The 20,088-nt window shown below is 39.1% G+C and overlaps 1 protein-coding gene across 1 annotated transcript in view; it reads right to left on the reverse strand.

The window, feature by feature from the left end:
• The window catches only part of Rab18 (RAB18, member RAS oncogene family), a 35,093-nt gene extending 15,320 nt beyond the window's left edge, over positions 1–19,773 (reverse strand). Inside the window, exons 1-2 of the mRNA XM_038335164.2 lie at positions 19,569–19,773; positions 14,133–14,188 (exon numbers count right to left, since the gene is read on the reverse strand). Of these exons, the coding sequence (XP_038191092.1) occupies positions 14,133–14,188; positions 19,569–19,636 (124 nt within the window). The 5' untranslated portion in view covers positions 19,637–19,773. The remainder of the gene's footprint in view (positions 1–14,132; positions 14,189–19,568) is intronic.
• Between the last annotated feature and the right edge of the window lie 315 nt (positions 19,774–20,088).

Below are 20,088 nucleotides of genomic sequence, written 5' to 3' on the forward strand. Positions count from 1 at the left end.
GAGTCCTTTAATGAGGACTTTAAACCCTCTGTTCTGGAATCTCCTGATTACCGGCTTAGGGCTTGTAATGCTAATAACTTTTCCCTTTATTTTCCCCCTTGCATCTCTTTCCAATCATCAGCCAAAAATTTCCTTTACTCCCTACAATTGGCAGCTATATAAATAAAACAACTGATGAACTTCTGGAACCTTTTAGATAGGACCATTGGGGGTGTATCTCAACTACCATGCCCATCCAACTTTAGGAAAGCTGAAGAATAGAAGTTAGGGTTACCTCTTCAGAGGGAATAAAGACAACAGGAGGTAGAAAACAGCTAGAAAGAAAAGTGACTAGTTTCTTGACTAAAAGTCAAAAATGTCCTTGGTCCTGTCCTGACCTGAGACCAGAAAAACCAGACATGTTCTGGGCCTCTGAGCTCTGATCTGATTCCTAAATAATAATAGGGTTACCCCTTAAAAGGGGAAAATGTTGGATTGGCAATAAAGGCCCATTTAGTGAAAATACAAGGGAATCTCTGGCCTGGGTCAAGACCTAACATTTTAGCTGGGTATGTCAATCATCTGATCAAGAGACCACTCTAGGAAGGCAGAGTCACCTTAAGACATTCTTAAGACATAAGCAGAGTAATTATCCCTTTAATAAGACAATGTGCCTCTCCTTCTCAGAATGCCTGCCCCCATTACAGCTTTCAGGGTCATAACAGGACAACTCTGTAACTCTGCCCATTTTCTCAATTATCCAGGAAGGCAGAAATTCTCCTTTTTTCCCTTCTATTTCTTCAAATAAACATGGCCCTCGCTAACACTCTGGACCTTACTCGTTCTCTAAAGTGTCCTTCCCTGACATGTGGCTGCCTGCCACCATGTGGCTGACCTATTAATTTCATAAGGCAGGCCATTCTGACTACTCTCCTCCATAAAGGTGCTGAGCTTTATGGCTTAAAAAGAAAAGATCAACAAGGCTCTAGTCCAGACTAACAAAAAGAAAACTCAAAAAAAAATCCAATATGAAAGTTCTGATGCCAAGTGGTGGTGGCACACGCTTTTATTCCCAGAACTCAGGAGGCAGAAGCAGGCGGATCTCTGTGAGTTTGAGACCAACCTACCTGGCCTACAGAGCAAGGTCCAGGATGGCCAGGGCTACACAAAGAAACCTTGTCTTGGGGGGAAAAAAGAAAGTAAGTTCTGAGTATTACAGGTTGGGTAACCCTTATCTGAAACACTTGGGACAGACTTGCTTAAGATTCCTAGATTCCTGGACTTCAGGCCACCTCCATAACAACCCATCATCACGTTGGTACTCAACTTTCAAATTTCACATTTTTGGAGCAGTGATGCTCAACTTCTGCTAATTTTACAGAAGGAAAAAATAATTGAATAAAAGCTAGAAAACAAGTTGGATAATCCAGATGAATGAACAAATTTTTAGAAACCCAGTTTCCCAAAACCGACTTCAAGAAATAGGAAATCTTCAAACATAAAAACAGTAATCAATCAAGTTTACTCACAGAATGCAAGGATGACTGAATAAAAATAAAAAGAAAAAATTGTTTGTGGACAGTACTATCCTATCTGCAGAAAATCCTGGAGAACACACACAACTGTTAAAACTAATCCCATAAAGGAATGACATCAAAGAATATTATCAAGATGTAGAAGATAATCCCCACAATAGAGAAAAACATTAGCAAATCATGTATCTGATAAGAGATGAAAATCCAGCACAAGTCTAAGAACCTCTACAATAAGACAACAAAATACTTAATCACCACAATATTTCAATAGACATGTCTGCAAAGAACATAAATGGCCAATAACCATATTAAAAATATGCTTAATCTGGCTATTAGTGGCATGCTTATTAAAAACCACAATGAGCTAGAACTTCATATCTATTTCCATGGTTATTTCATATTTAAAAAAATAGAAAGTAATAAGTATAGACAAATATGTAGCAGTGGTCCACAACCTTCCAAATGCTGTGACCCTTAAATATAATTCCTCATGTTGTGGTGACCCCCAACCATAAATTTATTTTCATGCTGCTTTGTAACTGTAATTTTGTTACTGCTATGAATTGTAATGTAAATATCCAATAGGTATGATGGTCTTAGAAGACCCAAAGAGATCGCCACCCAAAGGTTGAGAACTGCTGATAGAACAAGAACACAGCTGCTGTTGTGAAAAACAGATCAGCATTCCCCCAATATTCAAAGTATAGCTATCATATGGATAAAGGCAGCAGAACCACACCTAAGTATAGACCCAAAAGAAGTGACAGCAGGCACTCGTGCACATACTTGGTCAATACAGTCATGGTGGTATCATCTACAACTGCCAAAATGTAGAAATAATTCAAGATGAGGAGGAAAGAGTTTATTTCACCAGGTCTAGATAACAGTTCATCACCAAAGCAGTAAGGGCACTGACTCAAGCAGGGCAGAACTGGAAGGAGGGAGGAACTATCACAGAAGCCAGGGTGCTGCTTACTGGCTTGCTCCACATGGCTTGCTCAGCCTGCTTTCTAATATATCCTAGGATCAATAGCCTAGGGGTGGCCACACCCATAATGGGTGAGCCACACCCACAATGGGTTGGGCCCACCCACATTAATAACTAAGAAAATGGCCTACTGGCTTGCCTACAGCAGATCTTACAAAGCATTTTCTCAATTGAGACTCCCTTTTTTCCAATATCTCTAAGCTTGTATCAAGTTGACATAAAACTAATCAACATACTGTCCTAAAAAAATGACATAACAAGCTGGAAGATATAAAATTAATATTTGAAATATCAAGAATATTTTTATATCTGTATCCTGCCTCAGCCTAGAGTGCCCTAAAATTTGCAGTAATTCTTTTGTCTTAGCCTCTCACATGCTAAGATGACAGGTGTGACTACAAACTGCTAAGAGTACTTCTGTAAGTTAGTAATTATGGAAAAACAAAAATAAACTACTATTATTTAGAATGAAAGTCCATGGAACACATAGCCTTAAATCTGACTAAAGCTGTGAAAAACCTTGTGATATGAGTAAGAAATGTCCTCAATAGCCTCATTTATTTAAACGCTTGGACCGACCCCAGTTGGTGGCACTATCTAGGAGGTTATGGAACCTTTAGGAGGTGGAGCAGTGCTGGAGGAAGTACGCCAATGGTGGGTAGGCTTTGAGAGTATATAACCATACCAACCTACTTCCTGTTCTCTTTCTCTTTCTGTGTACTGATGAAATGTGATCTCTCTCCCTTTCTCACCCACCCCCCCACAGCTTCCTGTTCCTACTGCCATGCCTTCCCCACCATTATGGACTCTGTTCCCTATGGAGTCGTAAGCTAAACCACATCTGTTTTCCCCTAAGAGACTTTTGTCAGGGCATTTTATCACTGCAAATAATGACAATAATTAATATAGGTATGTACACCAAAAATCACAAAACATTCTGTTGTTCTGTGATGTAACCTTTTTGATGATCTTTTTAGAGAGCAATACCAGGTAAGCTAGTCTGGCATCAATATCATTATACCGTCTAGGATACAAGAATATTTTGCCTCAGCTTCCAGAGTGCTGTGTGTAGGGGTCCAAAGAGGCCAAAGGTCAGAGAGTTTGGGACTAAAGTTTCTAGTTCATTCAAGGTTATTGTGTTTCTAACAAAGGTCCCACCTAGTTGTCAGAGTTCTGCTCTCACAAGGCTATTGTCAACAGGTGTGGCTAGTGCCAGACCTCGTGCTCCTGAAACAGGGAAGTAGTTGGTTCCAACCTAAAACAAAAGTCTAAGGATCCAACTAAGTTCCAGTTCCCTTTATGGAAATAACTTGGGATTCCACCCAGGGAATAGTTTGCCTACAAAGTGTTTGGTCTAGGGCATGAGTCAAAAGCATGAGCTAGGAGTGTAGCCTGCTACTTTCAATTTTTTGTGTTAATGCAGTCGTTTGTTTTACTCCTACCTTTTGGGGTCAGGGATAGATTAACCACATGGCTTGCCGTGGGTGACCAGCCACATTTAGAGACCTGCCGCGTGGTCTCATGCGCCATTCCTGACTGGGACTGACTGCTCTCAGGACACCCTGCCTGCCGGGATCCCACAGCAAGCTACTCGGGGATCCACAGGAATTTTTAATTTTTCCATTACAAGAACCAAAACAACTCAAACACTTTTGGAAGAAGCAAAAAAATGAGAAGATTAAGAACAGCTAATTTACAGATTTATTATAAAACTACATAAAGACAGTAGAAATACTAACATAAGGACAGATGTATACAATCCAGAAATACACTGAGATACCTAAAGACAACTGATATTTTTATAAGGGCAGGAAAGCTATTTAGTGTGGATTCTTTTCAGCCAGTGGTTTTGGAACAACTAGATACCCATACCAAAAAAAAAAAAAAAAAAAAAAAACAAACAAAAAACACGTGGCCTTCTGCTAGCAGAAAAACAATACTGAAGTTGTAAAACTCTAGGATAACTCTGAAGCCATTTCTGACAACTCTTGAGGCCTCTCAGCAGTAGTGCTCCCCCCTCCCCTAGGAACCAAGGACCTAACAACTTCACATGCATGTACTGGAATGTTGGGGATTTTCCATCCCCCTGTGTCCTTGTGGACGTTTTCCAGATAGAACTCAGTTATTGGAATTGGGGCAAGATAACCCTTAGATGTTGGCTCAGTTCCTTGGCCGTGGTCAGGGGATATTGACTCAGTTCCTCAGATACGGTTAGGCTGGAAAAAAAAACAGACTCCCCCCTTGTTTCTGTGGCTTTTTGCTTTAAAAGTAGCCTGTACCAGCTATTCAGGGTCCTTGGCTTGAATGCTAAGTGACCCTGTCATGACAGTATTAAAATCCTCTTGCTTTTACATCAACTGTGGTGTGAGAGTGTTTCCTTGGGGCGACTCCTCCTCGGTAATTGGACTCTAGGGTTCAACAAAGTCATTATACATAAATGGAAAAGTTGATACACTGAATTTCACTGCAATAAATTTGTACACTTAGAAATGTACTATTAGAAAAAGAGTGAATCTAAAATATTTACAAAGAAAATAACACCTACCAAAAATTTACATGGTGAATATTTTTAAACATGCTCTCAAATTTCAACATTAAGAAAACAATACAAGGGCTGGAAAGATGACTTCATGGGTAAGAGCATATGTTCCTTTTTGAGAAGATCTGGGTTTGTTCCCAGTACTCTCATATCAACTAACAACAGTTCCAAAGAACTGAAGGTTCTCTTCTGGCCCCTGCCAGCACTACAAACAAGTGATGTACAGACAAAACACAAATACATATAAAACAAAAATGAATTTTAAAAAAGAAAACAACCCAACAAACAAAAAAACTTAAGACTCAGATACTTTACACATATATGGACAGGGAAACAAATAAGAACTTAATATGATCAACATCAGTAGCTATCAAGAGAAATCCAAATTAAACCATAACCAAACTCCACACAACTACAAAAACAGTAACAATCTGAAAGACAGTTAAGTGTATCACTTCTCAACAGTCACTGGAGTTAGAAATGAAGTCATCTCCTTCACTGATAGAAGACAACATTTTCTGCAGACATGGCTTGTTTGTATAGCTCCTCAGCTTCATCACTCCAAACATGATGTTTTCATCAACAAGAAGTCTAGATTTGCAGGGCCTCATCTTATGAAGCCTTTCATAATGGCTCTGAATTCTTCAATGTGGCATCTTCTCTACTTCTTCCCATTTGTAGTAGCTTGATACTCCACTGCTTTAGGTTGAGGAATAATCTTTTTGTACACAGTAAAGATGTGTCAGTTGGATTGGTTTAATAACAAGCTCAATGACCAATAGCTAGGCAGGATTTTCGGGGCAGAGAAGACTCTGGGAAGAAGAAGGCAGTGATAACAAGAGACTCAAATCAAGCAGGATGAGAACTATGGAGACGGGGTAATAAAGCCACAAGGCAGAAAGTAAAGTAATAGAAATGGGTTAAGAGCTAATTAGAAAGAAGCCTAAGCTGTCAGTAGCGCTTTCATAATGATAAGTTTCTGTCCCATTATTGGGGAGTCCACAGTCCCAACAAGAAAGTCCGAATACAAACGACATCTAATGTGAGGTCCACGTATTTCCACATAAGACCTGAAAAAGCTTTAAAAAGGTTCCAAACACAAAAAAAACAGAACTGAATGCAGTTTCTAAGTCCCATAGCCTCTCATGTGGGCCACCATACAGGACTGCATCATCTGTTGTCAGTAGGCTTAAGCCACCAGTCACCATAAACCAAGATATACAGCAGTCTAAGTTTTGTTCATGAAGACAGAAAAGGTTATAGATACACAGTAAAGCAGGTTCAGATAGAAGAAAAAATGGTTACAGTATATTTAACAATGTGAGTAGGCTTAAGAAAAAAAGGAAAAGGATATAGACATTTATAAAAATAGTTTTAAAATAACAGTCTTTAAAGAGAAAAGTAATAAAAATAATAATAAGTCAACTAAGGATGGAAAAAATTATAAAACGGGGAGTTTGGACCTAATATGGTACTTTGTTAAGTTTGAATTTTTTGAATACTAATGAACAGACAACAGCTGCTAAGAGACACTGGATTGTGGAAAGAACTGCTATATTAAACTTAAACTATTTTCTTAAAATGTCTTAATTTTAAAATGGAAGTCAAAAATGTATTGATTTAGAGAAGAGGTTATGCTTATGTTTCCACAAAATACAAAAGGCTATGGATTCCTTCAAGGTTGACAGAGATCAGGTTTGATTGGGAAGACACTGAAAATCTTGGCTACAGACATAAAGAAACAAACTCAGAAAAACTACAAGACAGTTAATGCATAATTTACCTGTTCAAACATAATAAAAAAAACATCTTTGGCTGCCTTGTGTACAACACAGTCCATACTTGTGTTAACACAGAAATGTATGCTACCTTTGAAAGCCTGTGTGTTTTCAGAGCAAAGGGACCAGATACCAATGAAATTAGGTGTCCCAGGTGATCCAGCCTCTCAGAGTGCCTCTGCTGCAGTTTTCTCAAGAGTTCTACATCTAGAACAGCTTAAAGGCTGCTGGCTGAGATGGTCCAGCCTCACAGACTATTCTAGCCAGTACTGTATTGGGAAAAGCCTTGTGTTTTCCCAATGCACTGAGATTGAACAACAAATGTTACACCCAGCTCTCCCAGGACCTGGCCATTATCCTAATTTTTTCAGGGTCCCCCAAAGATGCCATTGCCCCAGACAACGGGAAGCTGTCTAAAGAATACAATGCCCACATTCCAAAGAGGTGGGATGGGTGGTTTTTGGTTATTCAATGGATAATAGATATCTGTCATCATTTAGAGAGGTTGCTTACAAGTTGTTATTGGTAACGGTCAGGAAAGCACTGAACAAAAAAAATTAGATTCAGGAATGTCATTCTGAAAGAAAAAGGGGCAATATAGAAATAATAAAATAATAATAATATAATAAAAGGGTAAATTTTTTATCCTAATTATAAAATAAAAAAGCAACTACTAGTCTTACATAATTCACATTACTATGGATTTTTGTAATATTAATACAAATTTAAGGTTATGTTTGTTATACTGTACATATGTTTCTACTCTTGTTTAAGATATTCTTGTATACTGATATAAATTTAAGGTTATTTCTGTTTAAACATACTGTATATACATTTCTACTATTGTTTAAGGTATTGCAGCTCATTTAACGATGTAAATTTATAAACCTTGAATGTTATTACAAACTATTTAGGATAATAAAGAAATGCAGGTTAGCAGTTAGCCACCTAAAACAATCCAACTTGTATATGTTTTCAAGGTCAAAAAGAAATGTATTTTAGACAGACAGGTGGTGTTCAAAACTTCAGCGATCTACAGAATATGGCATTTAAGAGGTTTTAATAAAATAAGGCTTTTTCATGACAATGAGATATGTCTGCTCCTAGCAGCACCAATCTACTTCAGAGAGGATGATGGGTATCAAAGAACCTCCATATGGAGTTTGCTTTCTTTGTGACAAAGTTAGCCACTGGGCAAGAAACTGCCCTTGCCTCAACTGCTGATAGTATGCTGTCCAAATTGGACAAGCAGGACACAAAAAAAGCAACTGCCGAGCTTTGCCTAGACGAGGTACAACAGTCCTTCAAAGTTCCTTCTTTATATAAAAGTCTGCCAGATAATTTAGGCCTGTAGGCCAAAGATGGACACCTCACATTACAGCGGAACCTTGTGGTGACTGTCCAGGCAGTCAGATGTCTCTGTCATTTTTTTAGTTTTGGAAGTTACCTATTCTCTACTTCCTATTTACTCAAGTAATATTTTATCCTTAGATCTCCGATAGAGACTGAAACCTAAATAATTATAATTTTATGGTTTTCCTTGCTACCAAATTCAAAAAGGACACATAAGAGATATAAAGTTTATAAGGTTGAGAGACATACAAGTTTAAATTGTCTAAAAAAAAGTTTTGAGGTCTAGAAAGTTTTTAAGACAGTAATACAAGTTGTAACAAAAATGGTTTATGTACAAAACTTCATCAAGATAAGATAAATAAGAGTTTTCTTTAAATATGCCAAATATGAATAGACTGGACATTGTGAATGTAATTCTTAGTTGATAATTTTTCTTATTGTAGATACTTTCATTTGTTAAAGTTAATATATTTCCTTTCTATTTAGACAATACATGATAATTGTTCTTATTGTATATAATTTTACTATGTTAGAGTTAAAACATTTTCTTTTTATTTAGACAAAAAGGGAGAAATGTTATTGTGAATAATCTTTTTATACACTATAAAGATTTGTCACTTTGATTTAATAAAAAGCTAAACAGCCAATAGCTAGGCAGGATTTTCAGGGCAGAGAGGACTCTGGGAAGAAGGTACAGAGGTGAGATTGTAAAGCCATAAGGCAAAAAGTAAATTAATAGAAATGGGTTAATTTAAGTTATAAGAGCTTGTTAGAAACAAGACTAAGCTATTGGCCAAACTTTCATAATTAATAATAAGTCATTATTTGTGAGCTGGTTAGTGGGACAGAGAAAAACTCACTACAGCTTTAAGTATTGAGTCTATCTGCCTTGTGGCTTGAAGTTTTTTAGCTGTCTTCTATAGTGGGATATTGGGACTGTGTTTTAGTATTTCCCTCTCTGTTAGCTAATTACTATAGAGTAAGAGAAAATGCCAATATAACTTAAGTACCACATGTGAAAATAACTGTATGTAACAATTATCTAAAATTTTTCTTTATACATGATAGGCATTTTAATCTCTAATTATAGTACTGACATACAAAGATATATGTTCATAGTCTACTGTGAGGTAAAATATTGATTTTGTATAAACATTAATTTTCACAACTGAAAAAAACAGACAAAAACAACTGAATCAATTGTTTTTAAAATTTAAAACCTCTTTGTGTAATGGTTGCAACAGAAATCAGAATATAATCTTATATCCAAATGTAAAGATTTTAAAAACCTCAGGGCCTAGTGAGGGAATAAATTATAGATATTCTTATTAGTATGCAAGTATTTTAGTATTTGTTTTGGTAAAAGACAACACCTTTTTAGTAATATAGACAATCCATGGTGGCTCCTATTCTGTGAGTCCTTGTGTTATTTCCGTTTACAATGACACTTTTATATTAAACATGATTTATTTCTTCCCTAAACATTTCATTTCCGTCAAGTTTCCCCTCCTGTCAGTTGCCATTCGTTTATGCTTCACTATCTATTACTGAGCAAAACAACCCATGCTTTGAAAGAGCAGGTTTTATTACATAGTTTAAAATGAGCAAATACATCAAAACCAGAACAAAATGGAGTTTGACTTGCTGGTATCTTAAATGATTCCCTTTCTTATGTCACACACAGGAAGTAACAGCTATGCCACACAGATGCTAAGTAATGCCTAATAAAATTTATTAAAAATTTAGAGACATTTTGAGTCTGTATTGATAGGAACAAATAAGAATGAATGATTCCTCACAGAAATCTAAGTATTAAATGTGGAAAACAGAAGTGCATTTGAAAAGTCATTTGACAACCAAAGCTGGGATAACAGAATCAGGTATTGTCTTTCCTATCTGTTTCAGGTTAAAACAAGAGCACAAAACCATAAGAAGAAACAGGACATATATATACTCTCAAAAGAATCTTTCTACAGGAAAGCTACAAAGAGAAAAATAAAAACATTACAATGACGAAATTGGGCATCTTATGTAACTAAAAGCCCCCAACAGCACCAGAACAATACACACGAGGCACCTCTTGTTATAATATTCTAAGAAGATTTTTGTGGAATTCCTACCAAAAGAAATTGCATAACTAGACTCTACTTTGGAAGACACTAGGCAAGCAAAATGAGGACAGTCTACAGAGCAACTGGCCTGTACTCTTCAAAACTGTCAGACATGGACAGACAACCAAAGACTAGTGAACCGTTAAAAGAGACTGAAGAGATGTGGGCATGGTACCTGAAGCCTATAATCCCAACATCTGGGAGGCTGGGACAGGGGGGTTATCACTAGTTTCAAACCACACCATACTACAGAGTGAGTTCCAGGACAATCTGAACTAGTGTGAGAACCTGCCTAAAGCAGAGTGAAGGGTCAGGAACTGGAGGTGACTAAATTTGCTTGAACCAAAACGTAATTTAGTCCTAACTTTACTTTGCTATATAGGGTATTGATAAGCAGTTGATGAAATCTATCAATGGGCAAAACTTTATCTTTGTTCATTTAGGAAAATATACATTAAATCACTTAGATATTAAAGACAAAAGTCTGCAACATATTCTTAAGCAATTCATTTAAAAATAATCCTGTGTCCCACTGAGACGGTGGGACAGAACTAACGGGAGATCACCAAGACCAGTTGGAATGGGACTGATGGAACATGCGATCAACTGGACTCTCTGAATGTGGCTGACGGTGGAGGCTAAATGAGAAGCCAAGGACAATGGCGAAGGGCTTTGATTCTACGGCATGGACGGGCTCTGTGTGAGCCTTGTCAGTTTGGATGCTCACCTTCCTGGACCTGGGGGGAGTTGGGAGAACCTTGGTCTTAACATAGTGTAGGGAACCCTGATGGCTCTTTGACCTGGAGAGAGAGTGGGGGTATGGGTGGAGGGGAGGGGAGGGAAGGAGGAAGAGGGAAGGAGATGGAAATTTAAAAAAAAAAAAATGAGAAAAAAACATCCTGTGTGTGATGCAGCATAAGTTATTGGCAGTAAGTGTAAAAATAAGAATAATAAGTGTTAAGTAAGTGTAAGAATAAGGCGCAATGCACGCCTTTAAGCCTTTTATCCCAGCACTTGGGAGGCAGAGGCAGGCAGATCTCTGTGAGTTCGAGGCCGACCTGGTCTACAAGAGCTAGTTCCAGGACAGGCTCCAAAGCTACAGAGAAACCCTGTCACGAAAAACCAAATAAAGAATAAGGCAGGATAGAGGGAGATGACTAAGGACCTGAGTTCCATCCCTAGAACCCAGAGAAGAAAAGCCAGGAATGGTAGCACATACCTGTCATCCTAGCACTTGGAAGATTCTGCTGGCTAGTTTTATGTCAACAAGTCCAACTACGACACAAGTCATTTGGGAAGTGGGAAGCTCAACTGAGAAAATACCCTGCCAGAATGACATGTGGGCAGGTCTGTGAGCTGTGCCATCCCTGGGAAGGTGATACAGAAGTATTTAAGAAAGCAAGCTGAGCAAGCCATGAGGTACAAGCAGCAAGCCAGTAAGCAACACTCCTCCATAGCCACTGCATCAGCTCCTGACTCCACGTTTCTGCTCTGTTTGCCTTCCTGCCCCAACTTCCCTGGATCATGACTGTGAGGTAGAAAGATAAAGCAAAATAAACCCTGATAGGGCTCATAGGTATGGGTCCATTCTACCTTGACTAAAGGTCAGAGAGTTGGAACTTATTTCTATTCCTTCAAGGTTATTGTCAAGGGTTCATATAACAAGTCAGAGAGTTCTGCTCTCTCAAGGTTATTGTCAACAGGTGTGTCTAATATCCAGACCTGGTATTTCAGGTATAGAGAACTAGATCTGTTTCCACCTCAAGCAAAAGTCTAAGGAGACAACTAGGTTCTACTCCCTTAGGGAGATAACTATGGACTCCACCCAAGGGGTGGTTTGGTGTAGGGTATGAGTATTGCTTATCTTATTTTAGCAACAGAACATTTAACGAAGAATGTAGCCTGTAATCGTTCAGCTGTTCTGTTCATTCCTTGTATCATGGGAATACAGTTTTTTGTTTTATTTTGTTTTTATCTTACTCCTACCTTTTGGGGTCGGGGTATTTAAGCAAATGGAAATTAACCACAGGCGACTTTCAGTATTCACTGGATGTCCCTCTAATACTATCCTATAGCTCTGTCTCTTATTTCTCCTATATCTATGTTCCTTTTGCCTAATAATTCTAATACTCACATTCCTGGAATATACAAACCCACCGTGGCTAGGAGAATGGCTGAAGTCACCTAAAAACAAAAGGTGGCTTACAACAAAAGCCTTTCCTCCCTAAGCTGCTTTTGGTCATGGTATTTCATCACAGCAAAAGTAACCCTGACTAAGATAGAGGTGCTTGCTGACCAGCCAGCCTACGCTCCTTGGCAAGTTACTGACCAAGGAAAGACCGTGTCTCAAAAAAAAAAAATAAATAAATAAAAAAAATAAAGTGTCTGAGGAATGACTGTACTATAACCTTCATGTGCACATATGTATATACATGTGCACATGCTCATACACAAAGAATAAAGCAAAAGTGATAAATATCAGCACTTAGAGAATATGAATAGAATATTTAGTATTTCCCATTTTCTCACTAACCTGAAATTATTCCACAATAAATAAAAACTAAGCCTGTTAAAAGGAATTTCCTACCTTCACTAACAATGGCATTAAGATTCTTTAATAGTCTAGATAAAGAGCCACTTTTAAGCACTCCAAATTTTATTTCTAAAATGCTTTTGGGGCTGTGGGGAAATGATTCATTCAGTAAGTGCTTGCTGCACAATCATGAAGACATGAGTCTACACTCTAGCACCCATGTAAAAGCTGGGCAGGATAGCTTGTATCTGTTATCTCAGCTTTGGGGAAGCAGAGACAGGAGGGTCCCAGTGTAATGGTCTGTCCTGTCCCTTTAAGAGACAAGCCCCATTCACTCCCTCTCCCATCCGCTGCCACTGCTAAGGCAAGTGGATCTTCCTTCCACTTCCAGTCTGAGCCCCTCCTTTTCTGTCTCTTTCCTGAAGAGGCAGCTTCTGCCTCTCTCCCTTCTCTCCACTTTTCCCCTTCCCCCTCTATTTCTGTTTCTCTTTCTCTCTCTCTCTCTCTGCCTCTCCACATCCCCATTCTCCCTCCCTCTCCCCTTCTGTAACCCACTAAATAAATATCCAACCTCACTCTGCAAGGCGTTTCTATCCTTCTCAGTCTCTCACTTGCCATGCAGCTCCCTGCCTGTGATCTGCTGCCCCTCATGGCCCACGGGCCACTCAGGGAACCACAGCATTTTACCGCCACAGCTCCTCGTGGCCCACTGCCAGCTGCAGCCACTTACTGAACAGCATCGTTTTACTTTTACCATAACACCTATGACCTGCTAACCAGTCAGTCTAGCCAGACTGGAGAGCTCTAGGTTCAGTGAGAAGCCCTAACTCAAAGATTAAGATGGAAAGTGATAAAGGAGAAAACCCAATGTCAACCTCTGGCCTCTAATCATCTATATACCTGCATTTGAACAGATACACAATTGATTTTGGTATCACTGCTCCTAATTTTACTGGTATTAAGGATATAAATTTATAATGCACAATAAATACTGTAGCAAATATTAAAAGTATAAAATTAACAGACTTTGACCAAGTTTGTTATATTCATCACTATAATGATAGTGGGTGCTATGCAGTAAATATTTAAATTACTACTATCTGATGCATAATAAAAATAATCCATAGTACAGGAATAAAATGTGTGTGAAAACCATCATATCAGTAGTGCTTGGCTTTATGGACACCAAAGCTAAGTCTCACAGGCAAGGATTCTACACACAGTGCAGGTGCTGAGAAGGGAAGGGATGAAGACAAACAGATTCCAAAGGCATAAAAATATATGGCACTTCTACTGTACTTTTAAACTTAGCTCACCTATTGTTGCGGCAAGTTCTGGATCAAAGGTGTCATCTGTGAACCTCAGGAGCAGGCTAAAAGAGAGTTAAAGACAGGTCAGGACTTTAACTGCTTATTTCTAATCATATGACACATGTTACATTTTATCACAATGATTACTCAGATACAGATAGAAGAGCTGATGTAGGTCTGCAGGGGAATTAGCGTATTGAAAAGGCAGTAACTGAATTGTAAATTCCTAAGATTCCCAAGACTAAAGGAATCCACTAACAAATATGCCTTATACTCTCTACCCAAAATTTCTCAAGAGTTAACAGTTTGCTTTTTGTTGAAATCTGTATTAGTACACTCTTATGAGAAAAAGAAAGCAGTATCTCACACTGGTACAGATGGCAGGGAAACAATAGTCTCTTGGAACCAAAAGAGCTCACTATTTCACTCTGTGTTAAATAAAGACTGAAAGATGTACAAGCACAGCAAATTATAACAAGTAATAAAACATAAAGATGTGTAGTCAAACAACAGGGAGAATGATGATGACAGCCAGGAAAATGCTGGGGAAGGCACAGAAACCAGAAAGGCAACTGCAACTACAAAGGGCTTTAAAGGGCAGTATGACAAGGACTGAAAAGTTAACGCCAACCAAAATGGAGGAAAACCAATGGGAGATTACTGACATGGTTAAAGTGTATGGTAAATATATTAAAGAATGGGAACACTGGCAGTCTAGAAAGGTCCACTGAGGCTCTGTAAGACCCACATTGTTTTACTGACTGTTAACTGTCCCCTACTAGAGGCTCCTTGAGAATAAACTCTATAGTTTTTCATTAAAGCCCCACATTTACAAAGCTAATTGCCTCCAGCACACAAACTCCTGAAGTACATCATTCCACCAGGCTGTCTGAGTGAGAGCCTTGAGGAACACCCTACACGCTGTGATTACTGCTGCTGGTGATGTGTCCGTGGACCAAAGTAGCTTCCTGGTAGTGCCAAAAACAGCACTATCAATTATAGGGAAAAACTTTTTTCCTAGTTCTGCTATGTTTTATTTCACACAAAACAGACACAATATAGTCAAAGTAACAAAGAACAGTAAAATCTAGAGATTTCTACTTAGCATCTGGACATGAATTTTTCTTTATTTCCAACATAAGTTAAGTGACACCACGTACATGAATCACACTTAAGGCCAGGACCCACACCCAGAAGTGGACAGCCAAAACAAAATGAACTCAAGGGAATTTGAGGAGTTTTTTTTTTGACCCAGATTGCTTTGTTTACTTATTTTTTTAATCTTACTGATTATTTGCTTATGCATTAGGATTTCTGATTTTGTATGTTTATGGTGTGTATATGTGTACACTTGCTTTTTTTAAACTCTGATTTGTTTATTGGCTTGTTTGTTTTCTAAAGAGAGAAAGTAGGTACTGAGCTGGATTGGTGGGGAGGTAGGGAAGATCTGGGAAAAGACACGTGAGGGGCACCATGAGGAGAATGTGTTTAAAAAACATTTTCAATAAAAAATATTGTGCGGCATGGTAGCACATGCCTTTAATTCCAGCACTTGGAGACAGAGGCAGGTGGGTCTCTGAGTTCAAAGCCAGCCTGGTCTACAGAGCTAGTTCCAGGGCAGTCTGGGCTAAACAGAGAAACCCTGTCCCAAAAACACACACAAAAAAAAAAAACCTAAAGTAAGTAATAACTTATGACTCTTAATAGCTACTTGTTCAAAGTATCCTGTCCTGACACACCCAGCTACCTAGAACTTAAGAATAGAAAAGACATACCTCTATACTTGGTCATCAAAAAAAAAAAAAAAACAAAAAACACTGCCACAAAAATGCAGGCTAGCCAGGTTTGATGGTGCACACTGGAGACAGAGGCAGGCAAATATATGCAGATCAGCCTAATCTACAAAGTAGAGTTCCAGAACAGACAGGGCTACATAGAAAAACCATCTCTGAATAAAAAAGCAGGCTAACATTACCTTGTAATTACCATAAAAAATGCAGGCAATCAGAATAGTATTGAGGATTTTAACTGAACAAAAAGGCAATATGCCAGACACTGAGCCAGAAATGTTTCTTCTGTACTTGCTAGTCCTTATAAAAGGTACTTTGTCACTAGAGGTACTTAGTTAGCAAAGACAGGAAATTGTTACCATATGAAGCAAAACATTTTAATACAAACAAACGCTGAGTATAGCCTGGGGTACATCAGCGCCCCAAATGTATTCTAAACTCTATGTAGGTATTGTCTATTTCTCTATAAGATTATGAAAGAAATCCATAAACCCCCACAAATAATTAAGAATTCATTGTTCTTACATAGTATACTTACACAAAACATTCCTACTTTCAAAGCTAAAAGAGGAAAATATTTTGCAGGTAGAACTACAGATGTAGAAGTACGCCATGTAGACAATACTAAATTTATAATAATGTGAAGAAACTAGGGTTTATCTTTTTTGGGGGAGGAGGGTGTGCCTGAAATGTCAGAACTTGGAATGCTAAAGAAAAAAAAATAGGACTGTTCCAAGTTTGAGGCTTGAGGCCAGCCCGGGTTACACAGTGAATTCCAGGTGAGCCTGAAGAGTCTGTCTAAAATATTAAAAAATAAAAAAGGAAGTAGGAGGGCTATGGAGATAGTTTAGCAGTTAAGAGCACTTGCTATTCTTAGGGCCCATTCCATTCCCAGTAGATGAGCCCCTATAACTCCAGCTTCAGGGGAGCAAGTACCTCTTATGGTCTTTGAGGGGACCTACACTCACAAACACATAAAAATATTTTAAAAACAGTTCATCTACATTTCTTATTGTAAAAATAAAATCCACTTAGAAAATGGGAGGGAAAGGAGTGTAGAATGAATTGTAATTTACATGGTAGATTTCTGTATCATTCCAGCACTGAAACACTCACTTTGCTACATTTTTACTTCACCAAGGTGAGCCACAGAATCATAGCCTTAAACTGTACATTTAAGTATCTGAAGGGTTTCTATTCCAGCCTGATTCTCCAATAGAGTACTATACTGTTCAATTATCAAACACAAGGCTACAAACCAATCCTCACCTCATGTCTACTGCAACTTTCTAACAGCTGAAAGCAAAGAGGAAAAAAATCTGCTTGCTCAGACTAAGGTTATCCTCTGCTATACAGTAATTTCTTAACACTGCCACCTCACTTTGTCTAGCTCTGAAAAAAAAAGAAACCTGCTAGTTACAACAACCCTTCAAGATCATGTCTACGACAAATGTTTCTGTACTAATCTGCCTTAAAAGGCAGAGGCTTCTATTACTATTACTATAGTCATTTATTCTTGTCATATCCACAAAGATAAATAGTCAAGACTATTTTCCACAACATATCATATAAATCATATAAATCATATAAATAAAATACTGATTTGTTGTTGTTGTTGTTTGGCTTTTAAAGAAAGAATTTCTCTGCATAGTACTAGTTGTCCTGGAAGTCTCTATAGACCAGGGAGGCCTTAAACTCAAGATCCGTCTGCCTCTGTCTTCCAAATGCTAGTATTAAAGGCATGCAGCACCATGTTGGCCCAATACTGTTTTAAACGGGCAAAAATATTTTAGGAAAAAATTTTAGTGAGCAACTTGTAACTCATTATTATGTACTAAAAAAAGAGTTTAAGGTACATTTGACCCAAATTAAGACTGTATAGGAGAATTGATGAGAGAAATTCACTCACCACACTTTGAAAGTGTGGTCAGAACCAAGCCTGGTGTAGTATGGCTATGATCCTAGTACTTTCCCACACCAGTTCAGGGGAAAACAAACAAACAAACAAAAAAACTAGTACTTGAGAGGCTGAGGTAGAAGGATTGTAAACCAGGCGAACTGCTGTTTACAAAACAAGTCCCAGGCCCACAGTCTATGTAACCAGAACCTATTTCAAGAAACTAAATAAAATATAAACAATAATACAAGGGAACTTCAGTTAAGTAGTTAACTGTACCTCCAGTTAACCATCTAGAAAATTCAAACATACTCAATTTTGCCCATTCATCATCTCAGCCAACCACATACTGGGTTGAGATGACAACCTGTTATTCTTGATTTCAAAAACAAGCTCTAAACAGGCAGGGTGATACATGCCTGTAATCTTTGTGTTTTGGAGGATGGAAGAGGAGGGTTCCCAGCTTGAGGCCAACTATCTGACATAAAAATTTCCAGGTCAGCCTTGATCACATAGATAGGCTTTATGACAAAAGACAGAAAACAAAATAAACGTGATGTAGGTTCTTTCTCAAATTAAAATGGAGAAAAGAAAGAACATGAAGGCGTATGATTCCTAGTAAAACTATATTTTATCCATAAGCTGTTTAACATCCATGTGCAGAAGAGTAACAATAAAGATTTATTCATTACTTTAGCACACACCGTTCTATTGCTACAGGATGCTCCTTTAATTTGCTCCTTGGTATTCAGAAACATGTCACCATGGGACATTAAAGGGGAACAAACTTTTAAAAATACAGAATGATTTATTTAATAAATGATTTGGATTTATTTAGTTAACTTGCTAATACTTAAGTACCTAAAAATCTAAGTCTTTTATGAAATGCTTTAAAGTTGTTTGAAAGATGTCAAGCTAAAGTCAAATATAAAATTGCTACTAGCTCTCTGGGTTTAAATACTGCTTAAAGATCAAGAGAAGCTCAAAAAAACATTTATTCATAATCAGAGGGCAAGGATGACTTCACCTGGAGAACTTTCTTCAGACCTGGATGAAATCATAACCTTATGGCAACACCCACCTCTGACTAATACACAACTCTACTGTTAATATAATCCTTCCCAAAGAGTCAAAGCAAAAAGACAATACAGTATTTTTCCTTTCATGTCTTATATGATGTGGCAAAACAAGAATAATCTCTCTTAAAGGTGGCTCACTGCTTAAGAACCCTGTGCCTTAAGAGGTTCACGCAGTTACCCAAAGAGTTCTTCCACTGCAAACAACCAAACAAATAAATAAACGACATAACAAAGATTGCGCTAAAATGAGCCACGAATGTGACCTAAGTCACCAAAGTTTCTGGGTAGAACATTAAGTATCTGAAGAACAGTTCTACTGAAATCGCAAAGTGATAAAGTTACTATTGATCTCAGCTCCGGGGATGACGACTGACTGAACTCTACCGTTAAAGGTCAGCTGGATTCTACGGGTGACAGGCTGGCTGAACTCTAGGGCTGGCAGGCTGACCAGACTCTAGGGCTGACAAGCAGCCGGACTCGAGAGGGTTAATAGGCCGGCGGGGTCCGGACCGTCTCGGCAGGATCAGGCCCAAGCCCGGCCGCCGAGCTGTGAGGAACCCGGCCTGTGAGGCCTGAGCCTGGCGCCGGGCCGGGGCGGAGCCAGTAGGGCCGCGGCGACCATTCCGGAGAGCAGCCCGCAGCCCAGAGGCCGAAGGCCCGCCGCGCACCGCCTCACCTGGACTTGCCCACCCCACTCTCGCCGATGATGAGGATCTTCAGAGTGGTCAGCACGTCCTCGTCCATCCTGCGCCCACTCTACTCGGACACAGCCCCCGTGTCCCCGTCAGCGTTCCCCAGCGGCGGTGAAGACGGCCTGCGCATGCGCACCTCCGTGACACGGCCTCCCTCTCCCACAGGATGTTTGGGCGGCGGGGCCACAGATCGCCCGGTTCCGCCCAAAGGCAGCTCTGCGTCTGCGCGCTCCCTGGAGCGCAGGCGTTTTTCCGGGCGGCTCCTGCGTTGTGCCCAGGCAGATGGGCTGGGCTGCGTGTAAGTCTGCCTACCTTCTTCCGGGAACTGGCTCCGCCCCAGCCCTAACTCCTCTCGCTTCCAGTTTTGTACTCGTATGACTGGATATTACGTCAGCATCCTCAGGACAGCTGTTGGGGTGGGCAAAACTTGGTACTTTGAGGTGAACTGTCTTAGATGGAGGCACAGCCTTGTCGCATTGCTCAGCCTCCTCCACTCCCTTCCCA

This window comes from Arvicola amphibius, chromosome 6, assembly GCF_903992535.2.
Source record: "Arvicola amphibius chromosome 6, mArvAmp1.2, whole genome shotgun sequence".
In the NCBI taxonomy this organism is placed as follows: domain Eukaryota; kingdom Metazoa; phylum Chordata; class Mammalia; order Rodentia; family Cricetidae; genus Arvicola; species Arvicola amphibius.